At 41.8% G+C, this 20,912-nt stretch overlaps 3 protein-coding genes and 2 non-coding genes across 7 annotated transcripts; 3 read left to right on the forward strand and 2 right to left on the reverse strand.

The window, feature by feature from the left end:
• Positions 1-2,152, reverse strand: LOC133924819 (protein FATTY ACID EXPORT 4, chloroplastic-like). The gene is made up of 4 exons (XM_062370541.1): positions 1,852-2,152; positions 1,682-1,746; positions 420-507; positions 1-344 (listed from the first exon to the last, which is right to left on the reverse strand). Exons 1-4 carry the CDS (start codon positions 2,069-2,071, stop codon positions 235-237), a joined length of 483 nt encoding a protein of 160 aa, XP_062226525.1. The 5' UTR covers positions 2,072-2,152; the 3' UTR covers positions 1-234.
• A 3,778-nt stretch (positions 2,153-5,930) lies between these two features.
• On the reverse strand, positions 5,931-9,403 carry LOC133924821 (1-aminocyclopropane-1-carboxylate synthase 2-like). Its single transcript, XM_062370542.1, has 4 exons — positions 9,095-9,403; positions 8,771-8,902; positions 8,529-8,689; positions 5,931-7,312 (listed from the first exon to the last, which is right to left on the reverse strand). Exons 1-4 carry the CDS (start codon positions 9,251-9,253, stop codon positions 6,310-6,312), a joined length of 1,455 nt encoding a protein of 484 aa, XP_062226526.1. The 5' UTR covers positions 9,254-9,403; the 3' UTR covers positions 5,931-6,309.
• Positions 9,404-17,391: 7,988 nt separating this feature from the next.
• LOC133924822 (uncharacterized) lies at positions 17,392-18,850 on the forward strand. 3 transcript variants are annotated; one of them, XM_062370543.1, is made up of 5 exons: positions 17,393-17,824; positions 17,924-18,078; positions 18,183-18,249; positions 18,382-18,433; positions 18,564-18,850. In XM_062370543.1, exons 1-5 carry the CDS (start codon positions 17,452-17,454, stop codon positions 18,646-18,648), a joined length of 732 nt encoding a protein of 243 aa, XP_062226527.1. In that variant the 5' UTR covers positions 17,393-17,451; the 3' UTR covers positions 18,649-18,850. The 3 variants fall into 3 exon arrangements, with proteins under 3 accessions (XP_062226528.1, XP_062226530.1, XP_062226527.1); XM_062370544.1 differs by lacking the exon at positions 18,382-18,433 and having other exon boundaries at positions 17,392-17,824; positions 18,434-18,850; XM_062370546.1 differs by lacking the exon at positions 18,382-18,433 and having other exon boundaries at positions 17,392-17,824; positions 18,469-18,850.
• A 1,297-nt stretch (positions 18,851-20,147) lies between these two features.
• Positions 20,148-20,222, forward strand: LOC133925739 (small nucleolar RNA Z199). Its single transcript, XR_009911006.1, has one exon. It is a non-coding gene; the product is annotated as a small nucleolar RNA Z199 (small nucleolar RNA).
• A 229-nt stretch (positions 20,223-20,451) lies between these two features.
• LOC133925742 (small nucleolar RNA R64/Z200 family) lies at positions 20,452-20,547 on the forward strand. Its single transcript, XR_009911009.1, has one exon. It is a non-coding gene; the product is annotated as a small nucleolar RNA R64/Z200 family (small nucleolar RNA).
• Positions 20,548-20,912: the final 365 nt, after the last annotated feature.

Raw genomic sequence — 20,912 nt, forward strand, 5'->3', positions numbered from 1 at the left:
TGTTCGGCGGTGAGTGCAAATAACAACTCAATCAAACGTTTCTGTACTTTGCACCGACGTCCTTGGGAACGACAGGCTGAAAATTCGTAAGATCCTCAAACATTCAGACCACGACAAACACTGAAAGAAATCAGCACATTGCCGACTGAAAACTTGGCCATACTTATCATGCAACCAAACCTTCAAGGAAGCTTCAGATGGTACAAAATTCTAAACCTACCAAACCAAACTGGTTTACACCTTGTCTTGCAAGTAAGCAGAGTAGAAGACACCCAAGGCACCAAGAGAAAGGGCTAGAAGAAGACCAGATGGCACCAGTTTCCGGGTATTGTACAACCTGATACCTGGAAATTAGGAGGATTGGATAATTAGACTTTCTCAATATCAGATCTGAATTTCATTAAGAGGGCGAAACATACCAAATACACAGGCAAATAAAAAGGCAGATCCAAATCCAACAGCATCGCCTGCTGCCTTCGTCTCAGGTGATTGCATCAGATAATAGGCCTGCAAAAATGTTAACCATATGATCCCGATAAAAGTAGCCATGAAATTCTGTGAACATTTGTTTGCAAACAGAAGAAATAGAGTAGAGAGCTTCTTTTATTCAAACAAAACAGGGCAGTTACAAGTTAGGTCTCAGATTCTCAATTGAGAAACTAAGCTCATAGCTCCAGCGATTTACATAGAATTGCATGCATGAGCAATGCATTGCTTTAGAAGATGACATTTACTGAAACCAAAAGGTAAAATTGGCAGACTCGTTGTTTTGCTAAGAGTACATGTTGTCAAACATATCTCATTCACAATTTACTGGTTTTTCAATATTGATCCAAAGTATCTCAATATTACAGAACTGGGGTAGGAAAGACTCCACCAAGTCAATGGTGTGCTTGGTAGCATGTTAGGATTTAGAACTGGAATAAATGATAAAAATTGCCAATGAATCTGATTCAACATCCCAATTAGGTGGACTAGTAGCACTATGAATAGAATGATAAATAACAGTTCACTCAAAAGTAACGATTACAATACTTTTTTACGAATTTCATCCCATAATTCCACAAGCATCAGAGTACTAATTTGTATCAACAAAGGAATGTTGAATTTGGCAACACATTTCCACAGGAATCCTGGCTACTGTTCCCAGGAAAGATATGCCGTCTGAAGAACTGCCTGCTGTTAAGGTTTGACACAGTTCTTTCAGGATCTATTCCTAAGAAAAAAAAAGCGGGGTCCTTATTCCTCTAGCCATGATCAGACAAAAGGGGGAAATTTCTTCTAGTAATGTTCATGTTCATTTGAGTAGTAGCTATCATTTCATTAGATTTCCTAAACCCATCTGCGCTACCAGACTGCCTACACTAGTGCTGGTCATGGAATTAACCACTTGCCGCAAGGGAAAAGCCGAAAGCGAGCCAATTTGACAACCTGCTACCCACGAATAAACTAGAGGGCTTTGAAGTCCTTCCGCACCTAACAATTAGATTCTCAGTGAGGGCTTCCAAGTTCCAACAAACCCAGAAGCATATTTCTGTCCGCAATTTGATCTAAGCATAATTGTCATAGCTGACTCAAAATAAATGCTTTAGTTTTGATATCTAATCTACAAACTAGGCTCTTCCAAAGAAATGAACAGGAAATAGTCAGGAAATGTGGAGAATATTCGACATCCACTCACAATGCCCATAAGCGCAGATCCAGCCATCCCTCCATAGATGGAGCCTTTACTCCCCGACCTCGCATCTGAACACCAGAAAGTAAGAGACTCAGTGGACAGAGAATGAAGTCCTGATCAACCCAACAGACCAGAGCAGCCACACTAGCAAATGCGCTCGCGACGGCGCGTACATGCGAAGGCGCCGCCGCCCAGGAGGAGGACGCCGTAGGCGGCCGAGGCAGCCGGGGCGAGCTCGGACACCGCGGCGCAGCGGAGTAGCGCGCGGCGTCGGGAGTGGAGGCGAAGGCTAGCAACGGGAGGTCGAGGCAGCGGCCTGGGGCTGGGGAAGGAAGGGAGGGCGGCGGAGAGGCGCAGATGGAGGGTGGAGGTGGCGGTCACCAGCGCCGTCATTTTCTTTCAGCGCCGGCTCGCGCGTTCCGGTGGTTCCTGTCCGTGGTCTCGTGAGGATGCAGGGGGGTGCCACCTGGGACTCTTATCGCTATCCCAGTGTCAGCGAGTAGCGTGAGCGAAGGACTTGCCGAGCGAAGGGCCTTTTTTTCCTCTTGATTTTGTTGTGACGCACGTTTAAGTGATGATGGGTTTTGCACGGTCCAACAGTGAATTAGGATTCCGTTCTCGTATATGTCCATTTTGGATTTAATGGCAAAAATCTAAAATTAGTCAGTATACGAGCGTATTTATCGAAATAGATAATATATTATTGTATTTATAAATTTGACATCCGTATTCGATGCATCATTTACCGAAAGTGAATTTTCGGTACACCGTATGCCGAAAAACACATATTCGACACACGGTGTGCCGAATATGATATTAGTCTGTTATGCGGTCTCTGATGGCGTGCAAAATCCATATTCGGCACACCGAATATAACCGGGCACGTGGTTTTTCGGTGTACGATGTACCGAAATTTTATTTTCGGTAAATAATGTGCCGAATACGAATACTAAAATATAAATACGATAATATGTTGTCTATTTCGGCAAATATACTCATGTATGTTGTCTAATTTTGAATTTTTACCCTTTCTTAATATATCATTTATAGCTAAATGTAGTGAATTTAGTCCCAAAAATCATCTTCAGTAGCTCCTCTAATTCATCTCTTATTTTTTATATCCGTTTAACCAGGCTCCTCATCCCCAAATATAAGGGATATTTTCCATACCCTATTTATTTACATTTTTTACTGTGCATGCTATACTTTTACACAATATCAATAGAATAAAAGAGAGTGAGATATAGGGGTTGAGATTTAGAAGATATGCTGGAGAGTGAAGACATATAGAGGATTAATCTTTTAGAAAATACCCTGAATAAAGATGCAGAAGATGAGTTTTAGACGGAGCTCTTAACTCAAACACCCAAGTTACTGAAAGCTACTTCTAAATAACATGTGTGAGAGCAGGAGGCACAGGTCTTGGTTAGTTCCTTAGTAACAGGTCCAGTGCGTTGGCGTCGATGTGGAGATCAGATCACACTACATTTTCTCTTAATGAAATATATGCCATGTATGTTCGCGAAAAAAGAGAGTATGGGGCTCATATCTTATCATCTAGTTGGATTTATTTTTATTTTTAGCGGATGTTTTAAAACTCACTCCTCCTAGGCGTCGCTTATGCACTAGTTGATGGCCAGCCGATGCGGTTTTAGCATAATATGTGAGGTTAGAAGGCAAGGCACCATCGGCAACGCTTGGACAAGAATATTGATCCAGCCTTTGCAACCAGTGAATGTCGTCCCATGCCATCGATCCTGCCTCTAAATCCAACTCTCTCACGACATACTCTCTTTGTCGAGGCCTCCTCTCACAAGGGCAGACCCACATGTGAGCAAGGGTGTGTAAATACACACCCTTGTTTCTGGAAAATAATGATAATTTAATAAGCATAATATATATGTACATGTTAGTTGGTCAGAACAGCCATATTTAGCTCAAATTATACTATACACCTTTAGTTTTTCTACAGAACATTTATCGATAGATTAGGACACCTAATTTTTAAATATTGGGTTCGCCACTGCGCTCCTATCACATGATCGTCGATTCTCCTTGCCGTCGAGCCCCTCTTTGTTGTCAATGCTTGCTTGGTGACAATTGATGCTATAGAGAGGAAGAAAGGTCGCAATGAACTTGAGAAGTCACAGGGCAAAGATGAGAGGTTGGTATCGGTGGAGGAAAGGTGGCAATAATGTTTAGGGTTTTGTGTCTTGCTTCTATGAGGTCTGCTCCCCTCTCACCAACATGAAAGACTAGCTCTAATGTCAAACAGGTATCAATGCGGAAGAGTGAACATATATCAGAGCTCAGAGATGCCATTATGTTCTCGATTTGTCAATGTAGTGGACGTCGACATAAGGAAGCTGTTGCTGGCTTGATATAGCTGATCGACGTGAAGCAGCTGATCGTCGACACGTAGTCATGGACAAAGTGACAGCGGCGGTCTTCACGCCGTGGTCGCTCTTAGGATCGGTTAGGGTTTTGGGGGAGGGGGACTAAGGGTCACGTGAATAGATTGATGCTAATGCCAGACTCCCATTCTTTTTTATAACGGTCATACGGAATGGGACCGTAAATAAGTTAAGGTTGGTTGCACCCTTGATTAAGAGGCATATATAGGTGGGACATGCTCCCTCTCTTCTCTCGGTCTTTTAGTTGAGGTACATTAGGGGGGGGGGGGAATCTGCCACTACAAGAAAAATTAGCTTTTGCCACGAAACATATAGCAATAATATATGAATTGTGGCAATACATTGCTGATATTGCCATGATTAGAAACGTTGTGGCACTAAGTTGACTAAATTGCCATGAATTTCTAGTGTTACCATATTTCCGACTTTCGTTGCAATAGGTTGCTATGTATTGCAAATGAAAAATTTATTGTTGCTTAAGTTGATTATTTTGCCACAATTTGAAATTATTGTGATAGTTTTGTTTGTGTGGCAATATATCGTTTTTATTGCCACACTTTGTTTTGTCGTGGTAATAAGAACTTTTATATTGCTACCATATATTAATGTGGCAATACTTCATGAATTGGTTGCAATATAGATATGTTATTGCTATGAGTCAAGAATCGTTGCAATATAAAGGTACTATTGCCACATTTTCTATGCATTCTCACTTTTAAGAGAGGGGTCAAAATGATATTATCTACATTTTATATATAAATAATAGCTTTGACATGGTGGTAAAGTATTCCGTGTGCAACTACAAGGTTTCAGGTTCAACTCATGTTCATAGCAGCGAAACCAACCATAAAATTATCATAATTTTAATTTATAATGATTTTTTTGTCACAAACTAATATCGTTGCGATAGTGACTTTATTGCCACAATAATATGCATTTTAAATGGAGACTACTGACATGCTAATTTTGCGGTAACATAAGCAATTAACACAATAAAATAAAAAGTACTGTAAAAATTTTAGAGCACGCTACTACTTGCAACGGTTGGCAACGATTTTAAAGTTAGTACGATATGCACATATTGCAACGATTTTGATCCTATTGCAATGATTGTTCACCTTGGCAAAAGCAAGTGAGGTCAATATCCAACCGCTTCCTTGCCACTTGATTCACATCGTGGCCACTTATTTATGTGCATGGTGTGTCCTGATTCCGTGCATGGCTTTCTTTTTTGTGCTTGTGTTTTTCAGTATGACCCACTAAGCATGATTACTTACCGTTTGAATAAGTATGTGGCCAGGAACTTATGCGAGGTGTCAAAAAGCATGCATTATCTTCAGTCAGGCGGGAAATGGATGGTTCGAACAAAAATGCAAAATACGTCAAAGTCAAAGTCTACGAGTATATGTCCATGGACCACTCGTGCGCAACTTTCAAAACTTTGAAGTTTGACCTGCAGATAAGATCGGGCATCGCTCTTTTATTTTTGCTTTGTGTCGTTTTGAATTGTCCACGAACCATGAGAGCGACCTGTCTTTTTTTTCTATTTTTCAAGAATCAGCTATGGGATCATCCTACACACCATGTCACCATCGTTAAAAAAAAAGAGAGATCATTCTACGCCAACTACGCACTATATGTTTAAGAGGTGCTTATTAATTAGGTGGAGCTAGGAAGGAGATAAATAGGGTTTCAATGTTACATCTAGTTTTATATTTTTCATTGGTTACATTTTTGCACGTACGTCAGCGATCCGAAATCGTATTCTGTAGCAGAATTTATTGCAGTGAATCTGGTAAATTCAAGTGTATGTACCCCCCACAATATGTTCAAATGTATGGAGTAACTCGATGGATAGTTTATAATTGGTAAATGAATGTATTATACATGTGTTGTGGTACAGCTTCAATTCTAAACCTTTGTCACAGTTTTACGACAACTGATCGAGAGGCCTCAATTACCATATCCGATCATTATTCTGTCATTTGTACGAAAAAATCGAGGACGAATATGTCCTGCTTACCTACACCTGATGCCTATACAACGTCTGCGTCCGTAAAGTGTCAAGCTAGCTACGTGCCGCGCATGCGTGTCGAATCTTTTCCACAAACGATCACATGGACTTGCGGCAACACGTCTATGTGCGACCATGCGATCGAAAAAAGGACGTGCGACTATGTACAGCACACCCTATCAGCTTCACTAACTTGTCCGTGATTAGCTGGCGGCGTGAACCATCGGCGACTGCGGCGACAGCAACGCCATGGGGCTGGAGAGCGCGAGGTGCGAAGCGGCGGCGCCTCCCCGGCGCGGCATGCTGAGGCGGAGCTGCCCCATGGCGGCCCAGCGCTCTGCCTTGGCCTTCTGGTGCTGGTGCTGGCGCACGAAGCGGCGGATGCGGTCGAGCGCGACCTCCATGGTCTCGTCGTCCATGTTGGCGTGGCAGACGCGGAACCACCCGGGCTCGCTGCAGTGGAACGACGTGCCGGGCGACACGTTCAGCTTCACCTTGTGTATGATCACCCGCCACAGCTCCAGCTCCGCCTGCGGCGTCTTCTCATGGAGCATGCCCCGCAGATCCATCCACGAGAACAGCCCCGCGTTGCCGCGCAGGCACCCGATGCCGACCTCGCGGAGGCCCGAGGTGAACCGCTCGTGCCGCGCCGCCAGCCGCCGCGCGCTCTCCCTGAGGAAGCGGCCCATGAACTCCTCGTCCGAGAGCATCTTAGCTAGGAAGTACTGCGTCTGCGACGACACGAGCCCGAAGCTGGACATCTTGCGCGCGCAGGCCACGACGGCGTCGTTGTACGAGTAGATGACGCCGACGCGGAATCCGGGGAAGCCGAAGTCCTTGGAGAGGCTGTACACGATGTGGATCAGGTCCTTGTTGCAGCCGGGGACGTCGCGCTCGATGACCTCGGCGATGCTTACGAACTCTGGCTGCGCGAACACGGTGCCCGCGTAGATCTCGTCACAGATAAGGTGGACGCGGTGGTCCGTGGCGAACGTGGCGAGCATCGCCAGCGTGCCGCGGTCCATGATCGTTCCGAGCGGGTTGGAGGGGTTGGTGATGAGGATGCCCTTGACGCGGATGCCCTTGCTCCGAGCGTCGTCGTACGCCGCCACGAGCGCCTCCTTAGTTAGCGTGAAGTCGTTGGAGCTGTGGCATTCGATCGGCAGTAGTTTGACTCCTGATCTCCAGCAACAGTCACGGTCGAAACTGTTATCACACAACGAAAACGCATATCGTCAAACAACTGTGCCGTCATGGATGCATGCATACTTACGTTGCGTTGCGTTTCCCGATACAATTGACATGAAGAAGGTGAACGATGTAAACGCGCATGGAAAGTCGCATGTTCTAGACTGTGTGTGAACAACGTGCATGCGTTTCTTTGCATGACCCGACAACTTGAAGAAAATTTAGGGATTACTAGCGCATCAACCTGTGCAACTGCACAGGCTAGAAATTTAGCTTACAGCTGAATTTTAGATATTTGTGTTAATAATAATTGTATATTATGATATATCAGCTATTTATATTTAAATATTATAATGTAAAATATAAATGTAATTTTTATTCATAATATTGGAATCATATTTATTATTTGTGAATAGATCTAATTTATAATTTTCATTTTATGTGTTATGCAAATTGATTTTTATTTGTTTCTTGATTTTTTTGAAATTATTATTATTCTTAATGTCGTATCTCATATTATTTTTTTGAAATACATTATAAATTCTTTGATATTACTTTTATGTGATAATCCGTACTATGTTTGCGTTCTGTTGTTTTAATTTTGTAATGTTTGATTACACGCATATTTAATTGGTATATTTTAATTGATTTGAAAAAGTGTGTTTATTGCTAACGTAACTAAGTTGGAGTTTGCTAACGTAACCAAGTTGGAGTTTGCTAACGTAATCTTGTTGGACAAAGGGTATCTATAAAAAAAAGGAAAGATAAGGAAAGAAGTAGTCTTAGAGTTGGACTCTATGATTTATTTTTTAATCTTTTATTTCTTCTGGTTGTTAATCTATGGTTACAATTAGTCAATCAATTAATTCGACGGTTGGATGTTTTGCTTTTTTATGAGAATTTCTAGGATTTTTCTAGGATTAATGTGGAGGCACCAAAAGGAGCCTCCAATTAGTAAATATAAGAAGCCGTGCTTTGATTTCATTTCGGGGAAAAAAGTTACTTTGGTGGTTTCCTAAGTCAATTTTTTAAAAGGTTACCCAATCAAGAAAAACTGAGAAGGCTAGATATTGCATGTTGGCATTCGAATGGTCTGGCGAGAAAAAGAAAACCAGTTACATAAATTACTAGCCTAACTTTTCTACGTTTGACAAATATTTCGGTCTATGCATGACTTCGACGTGAGGGATTGTGAGCAAATTCAATTGTCGTAATCAAGATGACAAGGACATACGCTGGGTAGTATGGCGTGGGCACGAGGTAAGCCTCCCCGGGGTTGGCGAGGCAGAAGGCGAGTGTATCCTGCGCGCCGGTGGCACCTCCGCTCATCAAGATTCGGTCAGGATCAAACGTGGCCTTCCCTCCCCTCACCTGCCCCATAAACTTTGCCATCGCCTGCGAAAAAACGTCAGGATCACATTGTGGTTAGCATGAAGTTTGTGTTAAAGTATATGTTGTTAGCTTAACGAAGGTTACCTGTCTGAACTCCGGCAGGCCATGGTAGTCCTGGAAATTGGCTATCCTCTTGAAGTGCGAGGCGCCATGCACCGTGCAGATGGACGCCTCTGGGTGGTTCATGCTCCATTCCTCGATCAGGTCCAGCGACATCTGTAGCATCAATTTGCAACACCCGTCGATGAGCATTCGATCAAAAACGATGCTTAATCGCGCATTACTGTAAAGTTAATACGTCATTTTCGACCTATTTTAAAAATATATATATATACATCTTGTACCTATCACCCTCTTGCAAAAATATCTATGTACTTTTATTATTAATGAAACTGCATGTGTACGTACTTGGTTCTCGGCGAGGCCCATCTGGATGACGCCCTTGGGGTTGTGATGCAGGTCGAAAGAGTCCATGTCGTAGGCCTTCCACCCGTCGAAGTAGGACGAGTTCTCGCCGTGACCGTCCCCGGCGGCGATCTTTGAAAGAAGCTCCACATTGCAAGCCATTTGCTCTCGGTTTTCCGAGGATCAGAAGGCTGTCAACTACGGGTGAGCAGAGAAACAGGGGTGAGCGCACGAACTGCTCGCACTGCCCAGATGATTATATTGTTGTAGCCTGTAGGCAGCGTCGTAGAAGAACTAACTGAACTTAGAGCTGTTGGCGATCTCCTATGATCGGCGAGCCCGCCCATTTATAGCGATTCGGGGCGCGGAGGTCTCAACTTTTTTTGGGTCATTTCCGCGTGGTCGGGAAACTTCCCTGAGGCCCGGTAGGAGCGCGACCGGCTTGGAAATATGTCGGAGGGCCTCGTTGACCTTTGATTTTTCGTTCACCACCAGCCTCCTCCGTGTCCTCCTGCTGCTGCTGCTGCAGGGGCTAATTTGCCGTGTAAGTTGAGTTCGGATATATTGCGCTGTATCGTTGGGTTCACTGCTACTTTACTGCATCACACCTGTTGAGGTGGATGTGAAACAAATGTGCAGCCCACACAAGCTAGGCGTGGTCTGCATGCAGGATCCGGTCCTTCTCGTGGCTACGATGCGCAAGTGCGTTCTGGATGAATAACCGGTGTTCCTGTCTCTGGCTCTCTGCTCATCGCCATAGGTTGGATCGTGGGACTGAAACCGGTGTTCTTGTCAGAGTTTGAGAATGACCTTGTGCAAAAAAGTCGAGTCTCGTGGCTCACTATTTCAGGTGTGCGCGGTCAACGTACATGGCAGCACACAAATTGTCGTTGGCTGCTATAAGCAATTCGCAATCAACTTGGCCACTACATTGGCTACATTCTTTCCCCGAATTAACGTGTTGGAGCATTAAAGTGTGCGGTGCGTAATGGTAATGTGAGCATTTTTTTATTTTTTATTTACCACTATCCAAAATAAAAACTGACGGTATACTATACAGGAAGCACACTGAATTCAAAGCTGTTATTTTCGTTGCATCAAAATTCTATAAACCGAGTTAAAGCTGGCTCTTAACCCTTGCCTTGATCGATTTGTCCATATGGTTACATTAGTGTTCATTCTTTCTGTATGTGGTTAAACATTAAACTAATTGTAGTCAATGGGTTGAAAATTTCATATACTCCATCTGTTTAGTAATATTTGACACTTACGACCATATCACACATATCAATTAATAAAAGTTAGCAAAGGTGTGACCAAAATGCCCCTCAATCTCTCATTCATATTTCAAACACATATAAAGAGGTGGAAAAAAGACGGCGATAGTAAGGGAATTTGGGAAATTACGTGCATTGGGGCTTTGGTACAATGTCAAGTATTCAGGAAATAATTTTCTTATCAAAAGTGCTAATTATTTGGAAAACAGAGAGAGTAATATCTGCAAACTAGTACAAAACCTATGGGCAGTCACATGGAAGGAACGATAAGTTTATTCATGTTGAGTTGCAGAGCGAGCAGTTGGTAACTCTTGACAGGTCTAAGAACCTCCGTGCGTGCAGTTGAAGAATTGAAATCTCCTACCACGGAATTCTTTAAATTATAAATTGATAGTATTACACCATACAGCCTACCACCAGTATTTAGGATGTGTTTAATTTTGACCCACACCTACCCCGCTAAACTTGGACACGCCAAAAAAATTGGTGGAGGAATCAGCCTTCGGCGTTTTCGCCCCCGGTTCCAAACCAAACAACCCCTTAAAACACGTTTCTACAGAGGGTCTCAACAACTGTGTGAGCAGCACGAGACGATGCAACCGCAGCAGCTTCCACCGCCGCGCCGCGGCTTCCTGCCGCCGCCGGTCGGGCGTCCATCACACAACCATGTCCCGACAGCAACCTTGGCTTTGCTTTCAGCTAGCAGTCACGGTTTCTCACTGTAGACTGTAGTGGTGCTGTACTGCTCTGTGCATTAGTTTCACTTGTTTCCCATGCAGTCCTATTGGGCGGTCCAAGTGTAAACCGTGTGATGGACTTGACTTGGGGACGGTAACGCCAGAGCCCACGGGGAGGGCAGGGCTAGCGTGGATCTCTTCTTGATACGCAGCGAGCATGGCACAGGCATTCATGGTCTCGAAGAACAGAAGCTTGCGTTCACCGGCAGGTAGACCATCGCTCGGTTGCAAACTGCTTGATTGGTCGAGTGTACACGTGCCTTCTAGATTGCGACTAAAAAAAAAGAGAAATTCTGAATTGGCACTTCAGCGAGACAGCGACCAATGAGCGACCAAAGGCTGACTTTAAGAGGAGCATACTGGTGCACGGAAAGGAACAAAAATGGATGGGGGCATGAAAGCCAGTGCTTCAGACTTCAGAGACTACGAATCAGAAGTGGAGTCAACATCTTCAGGGCCACGAAATACCTCTAGTAGAACACTTTGACAAGGAAACGAGGCAGTGGTCATCAAGCACGTCATTGTTTGGAACATCGTGCATCACTGCAATACTGCATATGGGAAAAGGGCGAGAAAACAAATACGCCTCGTTTTGCGGTGTTTGTTCTCTCACCTGGACGGTCATCGGTCTCAGTTGCGGCCTGGAATTGCCGCTGTACTCGTTTCATTGGTCACCGCACATGCCTGTACGCATGCCGCCACTTGCTTCATGTTTGGAACATGCTTAATTGAGTCCTTGATAGTTCCGCGACATTCTTGTGCAGGCAAGAACATGCGTCAGGCCTAGCGTTTGCGCGCTGTTGCTCGAATGGAAATGACATGAAGCAGTGATTGTATTGAGCTTCCGAAGTCAGAGCTCCTGTGCTATACTGCACAACCGAGGAAGAAGCTAACTTCGTTCCTTCCGACTGGGCCGCTTCAACTTTCAAGCAGACAGTTCGCCATATCTGTTTTCTTCCCACGATGATTCGATTACCTGCCTAACTGGTAATGTATCATCTGTATTGGTATTGCCACAAGTATGCATGTTCTGGAAAAGAATGCAATGGTTCTACAAAGAATTAGCAATGTGGTTTATGCAAATAGTACGGTTAGACCTGTTACTATCTTCAATCTCTTTTATTTGTCGTTTATGACGTCAACACAGTCTACAATCAGCACGTTTAACTATTACTTTTGACAGGTACCTCTTGGTAAAATTGATAAAAATTAGATTATGTTAAAGTATTTTTTATGATAAATTAACTACTATTATTTTCATATATCAAATCCTAATAGTTTTGTGTATATTAATAGTCAAAGTTTATAAAATTTGATTGCACGTATTTTAGAATGACATATATTTGAGAACGAAGATAGTACAATATAATTTTTTTATCATAATCTCTTTGATCAGAAATATAAGTATCTAATCCGATTTGGTGTCAACTGGTTTGTGGTTACTCATCTCGCTCGTTTCTTTCTGTATCGTTCCTTTATGCTCTTTGTGCTCTTCACATCTTTGCCGCCTTAGATCATGGGGCGGATCCACCATTCTGGCGAGTCCTAGCTCCCGCTAGATTTTCTCGACCGCGGGAACCCCATCCCCTCATGGTCATGGATTCATCATCGATGATTAAGGTAGTTTGAGGTATTCAATGCTCACCAAGAAGAAGAAGGGAAGAAGCGTAGAGCAAACCCACTGCTCACACTGAGCCACGCCCGCATGCAAGATGGTTGCCATTATAGCTCAGTCCACTTACAGCCCAGTCCACACCTAATCGTTGCCTGTTACCATTACCATGCCATCTTCTAGAGGCTCCAGGCCTCCACTCCATGCCCATGCTCGTGCGCCTGCCACCCAACCAGTAGACCAAACTCCGTTGAAGTGCCGATTGCAGTGCTCATGTGCCCGACCAATGAGCGCCCAAATTAAAATTGACGGCTCCCTAATCGGCCAGTCCCCAATCCGATCGTCTAATGCTCACGGCCCGCCGCCTTGCCTAGATCTTGGAGAGCTGCTAGGGTGCCGCTTGATGTCGTGCTCTCCCTGTGGCATGCACCCTGGGTCTAGTGTTGCCGTCTATTCTCCTCAACTCTCTGCACAGCTCCTTTGTGCAGCTCCTTTGCCCCTCCTCCATCGCAGTGAGTGCCCCTTAAATTTGTGTTCATGTTTAGTTTAGGGTTCTTCATTTTTTCTGAATTTTTTATCCAAATAGTAGGTGAGCCAAGGCAAGACAACTGTTTAATCAAGAATCGAGTGGTATTCAGTAACCACATGTGCTCTTTCTAGTAGGGAGAGAGTAAGGAAGAGCTCCGTTGTTTGATTTCAGAAATAGCATATCTCTTTTTTAAACATCAATATGTTAGTAAACTTGGAAGCGTGATAATAGCTCATTAACTTATTGAAATTACTTTGCAGTCTTTCCACCATTATTGATGTAACTATTACGACAGTTTGCTTACTAACAAAATCTTCAGTCAAATAATGAGCTACATCTTCCCATAATGTTATCCTAACTTTATGATCCCTGAAATTTTTGTGCCAGACTATACAATTTTTATTCGAAAGTAAGAAAAAATTATTTCCATCGTTTCAAGCAAATTAAATTTAAGACAAACAAACATGCTTACTTTGCTATCAGAAGTTCAATCTCGCGGTTGTCCCTTTGTCGTGGGTTGACGGTGTTTTTCATTATCATTCCAGTTTATATTTTCTTAATCTTTGTGAGTAATCCAATAACATCTGCAGATTTAGTTAGTATTATTTACATTACAAAATTTAAAATATAATATAAATAGATATAAATTTAGATTATATAGAACATAATGGTAAACTTACCTGAGCATTGCTTATTACTATTTTTCCGTTCTAGCAGTATGTCTCTACAAGCAAACTCAAAGTAATAGTTCTGAAACTTATTTGACTACTCTTTCACTTCCTGATATTTGTATTATAAATGAAAACAATTTTTAGTGCATTTTTCACTGAACGGTATCTGGTATCTTCTTCGACCTTAAAATTGCTAAATATATAGATAGAACTCTCATTGATCTTTGATTTTATTTCACCCTGTCAAATAAATATTAATTTTGCAATCAGTAGTAAACATAGCCAAAAGTCGGTTCAGACTATTGGTTGTTTCAACTACCTGTTAATGTTATCAGCTTAAAAGAAAATGCCATGGCATGGTGTAATAGATATAAGGTGAAAAGCAATATTTGTTCGTCCATAAGAATCGTATCTAAGCTCATAAATTTATCAGTTGCAAAATTAATTGGCTCTCATATTCTAATCACTTTCACTTTAATGTTCCATGCATGTCTGTATTTTATCAACTACTTATATTTTTGTATGCCATAGTGTTGTTGTCTGTAAAAAAGTTGCAAACATAAGTTAATTGTAATGTAACAATAATCAAATATGTTGTTATTCTGATTTTTCTACAGTATACCTGTTCTCATATGTATAGTACATGACAGAGGTGAAGAGAAATTATACTTATTTTAATGAGGTTATCAACATGCAGATTTAAAGTTGTTAACATGATCAATAATATTAACAATTGCCTTAGTAAATATACCGTTTCATTGCACCTAACATATAAAATGGTGCAAAAAAGTGATTCTTTGGAGCTTATATTATCAAGTATACTACATTGTTTATTAGCTAATCAGATAGCATCAAACCCTTATTTTGATTACCTAATCACTATGGTGTGTATACCACATCAAAAAGATAAAGCCTCGGTCTTAGCCTCATTGTATCACTCCTCATGGGTGTTGCTCGCTTCAATGGTAAGATGAGAATGGAAAGACTCCTCTGGTACTATGAAAGACTCTCTGTTCTGTGATAATACATATGTACTCCCTCTAATTACAAACGTATATCGTTTTAGTCTCCTCAACTATTCTCTAAATATAAGTTATTCTCGAACTTCTATGCATTTTTTTTTCTCTTTTGTTCCCTTCTTACCCTTGTTTAATAAATGTTACCACTCTCATAAATAAATGAGTTATCTTTTCCAATACAGAATAAATAAAGGACAATAAGGTTATTTGATCTATTTTCTTAATCTCTGTGCACAAATCTAAAACGATTTACATTTGCAATCGGATGGAGTATTCACTTCTCTGCTCTTCAGTCTAGCTATTAAATTACAACATAAATTGTATAGATAAGATCTCACAAAAATACTTCTGGATAGAATATTATAAAATTTACTTCCCCTCCGATCGTGTCCGTGAAGTACATCTCCTCAAACTCTGCGACGGCTTGCAGCTGAAACAATCTAACAAAAAAGTACGAGCTCTTGTCGTCGGTTCCACAGTCGAAACAATCTATAGAGCGCCCTGAGGTAGAGATCGGTGGACGGATAGCTATTTGATATGGGCTCGTATTTGATGTAGTATTTTCTTGTTGAGCTGTGGACCGACACGAAGAAAGCACCGACGTATACATTTGTTTCATCGTCGGCCGGCACAGGGCGTATACGTGCAGCTGGATCCTGTTGCTCGGCTCGTCGCCTGTGGCCTGGCAATGGGAATCTCCGGCCGGCCATCCACAGATCATCTTCTCCCGCCTGCCTGCTGTAGAGCCGGACTCCATCTTATATAACGAGCCTGTAAAATTGAGATCTATAATAGAATTTGATATAGTTTCTTTGATTTAATATATACAGTTAGATATTCATAATAATCAATGGTGTAGATTCTTTTCTTTTTTCGATTAGCATGATAATTTCATGATCTTAGAAACAAACGTAGAGGCTCCTTTTACACTTCAAATATTAAAATAATAGATGGATAGATATTGACGATTGCGAATCCAATACTGCGAGCTTATTCTTCCAAATCGACCATACGTACACATGTGCCTTCGTGGGACTCTCTGGTTTGAATCTGTTCTCTTGTTTGCTTCGGTTGGACTGTAATACTCCAATATGTGCCTTCGTGGAGTATGTATGCGGACCGTCGCGGTGGTCCAAGTCTTCGGTGTAGTAGCCCAATTTGCGATCTCTGGTTTCCACGTGATCACATCAGTCGGGCTCACACATCTACGACTCGATCAAGCCATTTTTTTAATCTAGGATACAATTATAACGCAGACGGCTCATATATACCACACTCATACTCCATACATAAACACGCATGTGCATTTAACAATACACTAAAAATACATTAAAGGGTTAGATTATCAGTGTGCGAATACACATCCTACTAAATACATGTACGTGTGTAAACTCTAATCTAGGAGCAAAGCCCTGGTGAGACATGAGTGTTCGAGCAAATGCTCGTGGGCACGGAGCGATTCCACGCTTGTACCACCGGGCTAGCAGCCCGTTCTCAGTTCTCACTCGATTAAGCCATCTGGTCTGTATTTTCCAAACTCATGGGCCTACATGGTAGAGGCTTCTATCGAGGCCCAACACAACACCATGGTACTTTATTTTCGTCTGAACTAGTAAGGTAGCTGGTAGCATAAGCTAATAGTGTGTAATATTTTATTATGATAATATTTGATTAAAAATAGTCTATTTAGCTTTTTAATGAGGTTGTTTTTAATTATAAAACGCATAATATTATAAGAAAGGATAAAAATTATGTTAGTGGAAGGAAAAAATATTTATACTTCAAATTTGTACCCAAGTCATATACATGTATTAGTTCAATTCGTATATATTTTGATCAACTGTTATAATTGTACGTCAGATGTAGGCATCTTAACAAAATCATAATAGATTTTTCTAGCCTCTGTGTTGTGCATTGTCTGTTGCTTGCCTGATACGATGACCTTAAGTTATACGACGCTTTTTAATCTATTATCTTAGTAAAAATTTGATTTTTTTATTTTTCTTATGAATTTTAGCTATTAATTAATTGTATTTTACACGGGCTCTTTATTTAGATATTTAATTTTTATAATAATTTGATTTTTAAGACTATATTTATATGGATTCTTTTTTGTTTTTTTCTAACTGTAATTTTAATTATTATTAATTTTGTTTTATTTAGGCTCTTTATTTAGATGTTTTGCTTTTCAAACCGTATAAAAATAGAACCACTATTTTTTCATATCTTTTAATTCTAAATTTACCTATTTATTTAGCGTATTTAATATGGATTCATTGTTTAATCTATGTTCATAAAAACAAGTGATCTAGATCATTTTTTAATTAATATGGTAATTTTGTGGCTTTAAGAGTGAATATAGTGGATTGTTTTTCCATGAAATATTAAGATAATAGATGGATTAATCCCAGCCGCACGTAACATGATACTAGTCTTGTTCCCGTAGAAACCAAAGCGAAACTAGTGGCTTTGCTCTTCTGCCGACGCGGAGCACGGGCGAGACGAGAAAAATCACATGGCCTTGCATCACACAAGTCCTGCCAGTTCTGCACTGACCACCGGCCGTCACGGCCGGAGCGCTGCCGTCGTCCTCCGCCGGCCAATGGCCGATTGTCGCAGCCGTTTCAGGGTGCACGCACAAAAGCCTGCCAGATCCCCTGGCGCGGGCGCCGAGACCGAGACGTCCTCCCGCTCGGAGAACGCCGTCCTCAAGGCCGCCTGGTACGGCTCCGAGCTCCTCGGCATCGCCGCGTCCTTCTTCCGGCCCTCGCCGTCTCCGGAGGGGGGCGCTGACGGTGATGTAGAGGGAGGCGCGGCGGGGTCCCTGGACCGCACGGGAGTGGTCGAGGCCATCAAGGAGGACTTCGCGCGGTCGTACTTCGTCACAGGTCGGGGACGGTTGAAGAAATCTTCTCCGACGAACTGATGAACAGTCGCTGATAGACCTGACTTGAACAATCGCATCTTCTTCTTGGTTCCTTTCGCAGGGAATCTCACGCTGAAAGCTTACGAGGAGGACTGCGAGTTCGCCGATCCAGCGGGTTCGTTCAGAGGCCTGCGGCGCTTCAAACGCAACTGCACGAACTTTGGGTCTCTGTTGGACAAGTCTAACATGAAGCTCACCAAATGGGAGGACCTGGAGGTACGTAGCGCATCTCCAGGAACTCAATATTACGAGTTAACTTTGTTGTTGGATCTTGGCGACACCACTGATCTGTGCGGCTCCTCGTTGCTTCTGGATTGCAGGACAAATCAATTGGGCACTGGCGTTTCAGCTGCGTCATGTCGTTCCCTTGGAGGCCTATTCTGTCAGGTAAGTTCATGCCCTCTCTGTGTTGTACGTAAGAGCAAGTCACCGACTTGTTTCGTCGGTATGATTGTATGAATTGGATCATGTCCTGTGCATTATTATTTCTGTTACGTGCTTAACGACTGCTTATTTCAGCGACCGGTTACACAGAATACTACTTCGATGCTGAATCAGGGAAGGTGCGCAGGTACTAAATAAGAACTTGCGTGATTGTCGATGCAGCTCAGTGATTCGGGAGCATCCAAGCAATGTTTGCAGCTCGCTGTACGATGTTTCCCTGCTTGTGTGTGACGACTGACAGCTCCCGTGTCATCCAGGCATGTCGAAAACTGGAACGTTCCCAAGATGGCGCTCCTACGGCAGATCTTCAGGCCGAGCCGGTGGATTTGGGAGAAGCGCTAAAGGCGTACAAGGACCGGGGGCATCGGTGCATCAGCAGTAGTATGCTTATGCCCCAAATGTACTTGCGTGGAGTTGTAAAATGCATACAGTAGCTAGGATCACATGGGGTATGTTTGATTCTTCGGAACCCTGCTTCTTAGATTTGTATTATATAGTCTGGTTAAATAAAGTTATATTTGTTAAAAATAAGATTATTTGATTAGTTGTATCTGTTTAGAAAAGCTGAGTTGAGTTTCTGTTTGGTTCATCAAATCTGATATCGTATGAGCGGATGTCAGAGTTAGATTGTGATTGATTGCTCGTATAAAAATGATTTTATGATATTGATAAGTGAACTCGTATGTATTAGTAGATGCGGGAATCTGCATCTGTCAGGCTAGGCTATAGAGTGAAGCTCAATTCGAGTTTGTACTCCAAGGCCAAACTGAAGGCATATATTTGTATCCGTTGGATTAGACTGGGACTGTTGGGTTAGTTGTATTTGTCTAGATAAGTTTGAGCTGATTAAGATCGTATGAGTGGAGGTCAGAGTTAAGATTATGATTGCTCGTATAAAGATGATTTTATAACATTAATAAGTGAGCTCGTCTGTATCAGTGGATGCAAGAGCCTGCATCTGTCAGGGTAAACTGCAGAGTGAAACTCAATTCTAATTTGTACTACTAAAAAAAACTCAAAGCGTGTATTTGTATCTGCTAGACTAGGCTGGAACTGTTTGGTTAGTTGTATTTGTCTAGATAAGTTGAGCTGAATTTCTGTTTGGTTGATCGAATCTGAGACTGTATAGGTGGATGTCAAAGTTAAGATTGTGATTGATTGCTTGTGTAAAGATGATTTTATGACATTAATAAATGAGCTCGTCTGTATTAACGGATGTAGAAGCCTGCATCTATCAGGCCAAGTTGTAGAGTAAAGCTCAATTTGAGTTTGTACTTCTAGGACAAACTAAAGTCACATATTTATATCCGCTAAACCAGGTTGAAATAATAAATATGAGAAAACAAACATATTTATTCTTGAGATTATATGTATCTGCTGGACGAGAGTAGAATAAATTTGGACAACCAAACATATCACGGTAAAATCGTAAGTTCCGTGTAGGCCCGCTGGGCCAGCTATCGAACAGTATATCATTCAGGATTTAGACCCCACCTCGATCTACATTCCAGAACCTTCTTGAATTCTGATCCGATAATATTTCATCTTGGGCCTGGCCCATGTTAGCCAGACCGGGCCTTCTAGGGTTTCTTCTCTCGTCGTCTTTATAATGAGAGGATCTGTTGAGGAGAGGCGTGGGCATTGCGGCGTTGGCTGCGGATTGCAATGGCAGCCATGCTTCTCTGTTCGTGCTCCGTTTTTTTCCGCCCATATGGACTAGGGTTTATTCTTCTTTTGTTTCACGCGATGTGCGATTCCTTCTTGCAGTCTCTGTTTTCCCTTTCCTTCGGCAATTTTTGCGATTCGTTTGCGTCTCTCTCTTCAGCGTGCAATGGCGTTTAGGGTCAAATGATGAGAGAAAAACTGCAACAATATGATGCATGATCTGATTCTTAGTATTTAAGTCTCTGATGATCTCTTTCTTGCCATTGCTAATGCTTTTGTTGTTTTGTTATTCGTTTTCTCTGTTTTTTTTCGTTTGTAGATTTGTGTCTTCGCTGGATGTGATGAAGAAAAGATTGGTCCGTGTTACTGATTTTTTTAGTGACTGATAACCATCTCTATTTTCTTTCTGATCCTACGCAAAGTAATTCTCGTCAGTTGAATCTTGATTTATTTCGGTATCATTCATTGTTCGAATTTAATTCATTGCAATGATGAATTATGAATAAACTTCGCATGTCAGACTTCGGAGATGCTTCGGGCATCCATGAGAAGATGTATCATACGACTGAGCAATGTCTGGTGATTTCAAGGTTTTCTTGGATCTTAGTTGAAGATATATGATCTGAGTGTGACATTGATGGATATACAACTGCAAAGTATTTGCACTCAATTGTATTACTATCGAGAAATTGGACTAGATTTATGATGTGTGAGTGTGTGACCAGTAAAGATATTTGAGGATGTTTAAGAGGGATAATAGTGAATTAAAAAAATATCACAAGGAATAATAAAAATACAAATAAATTAAGCATTATACATAAATTTATTTTTTCATTAAATAACATAAGATTAGAAATATTTTTATAAATTAGTATGAGAAAAATATTAATAATTTTTTTAGATTTTTGGAAATTTATTTGTAACAATTTTGGTATTAAATT

The sequence above is a fragment of the Phragmites australis genome, chromosome 7 (assembly GCF_958298935.1).
Source record: "Phragmites australis chromosome 7, lpPhrAust1.1, whole genome shotgun sequence".
Taxonomy (NCBI): domain Eukaryota; kingdom Viridiplantae; phylum Streptophyta; class Magnoliopsida; order Poales; family Poaceae; genus Phragmites; species Phragmites australis.

Bases quoted from the DNA above. Each gene is read 5' to 3' on its own strand.
- LOC133924821 (XM_062370542.1), bottom strand. From the start codon at position 9,253: ATGGCTTGCAATGTGGAGCTTCTTTCAAAGATCGCCGCCGGGGACGGT. The intron at 8,903-9,094 runs GTACGTACACAT...TTGATGCTACAG, and splicing joins TGGGCCTCGCCGAGAACCAA to ATGTCGCTGGACCTGATCGA. The intron at 8,690-8,770 runs GTAACCTTCGTT...GTTTTTTCGCAG, and splicing joins GCCTGCCGGAGTTCAGACAG to GCGATGGCAAAGTTTATGGG.
- LOC133924822 (XM_062370543.1), top strand. From the start codon at position 17,452: ATGGCCTTGCATCACACAAGTCCTGCCAGTTCTGCACTGACCACCGGC. The intron at 17,825-17,923 runs GTCGGGGACGGT...TTCCTTTCGCAG, and splicing joins GCGGTCGTACTTCGTCACAG to GGAATCTCACGCTGAAAGCT. The intron at 18,079-18,182 runs GTACGTAGCGCA...TCTGGATTGCAG, and splicing joins CCAAATGGGAGGACCTGGAG to GACAAATCAATTGGGCACTG.
- LOC133924819 (XM_062370541.1), bottom strand. From the start codon at position 2,071: ATGACGGCGCTGGTGACCGCCACCTCCACCCTCCATCTGCGCCTCTCC. The intron at 1,747-1,851 runs GTACGCGCCGTC...TCTGGTGTTCAG, and splicing joins GGGCGGCGGCGCCTTCGCAT to ATGCGAGGTCGGGGAGTAAA. The intron at 508-1,681 runs GTGAGTGGATGT...ACATTTTTGCAG, and splicing joins GATCTGCGCTTATGGGCATT to GCCTATTATCTGATGCAATC.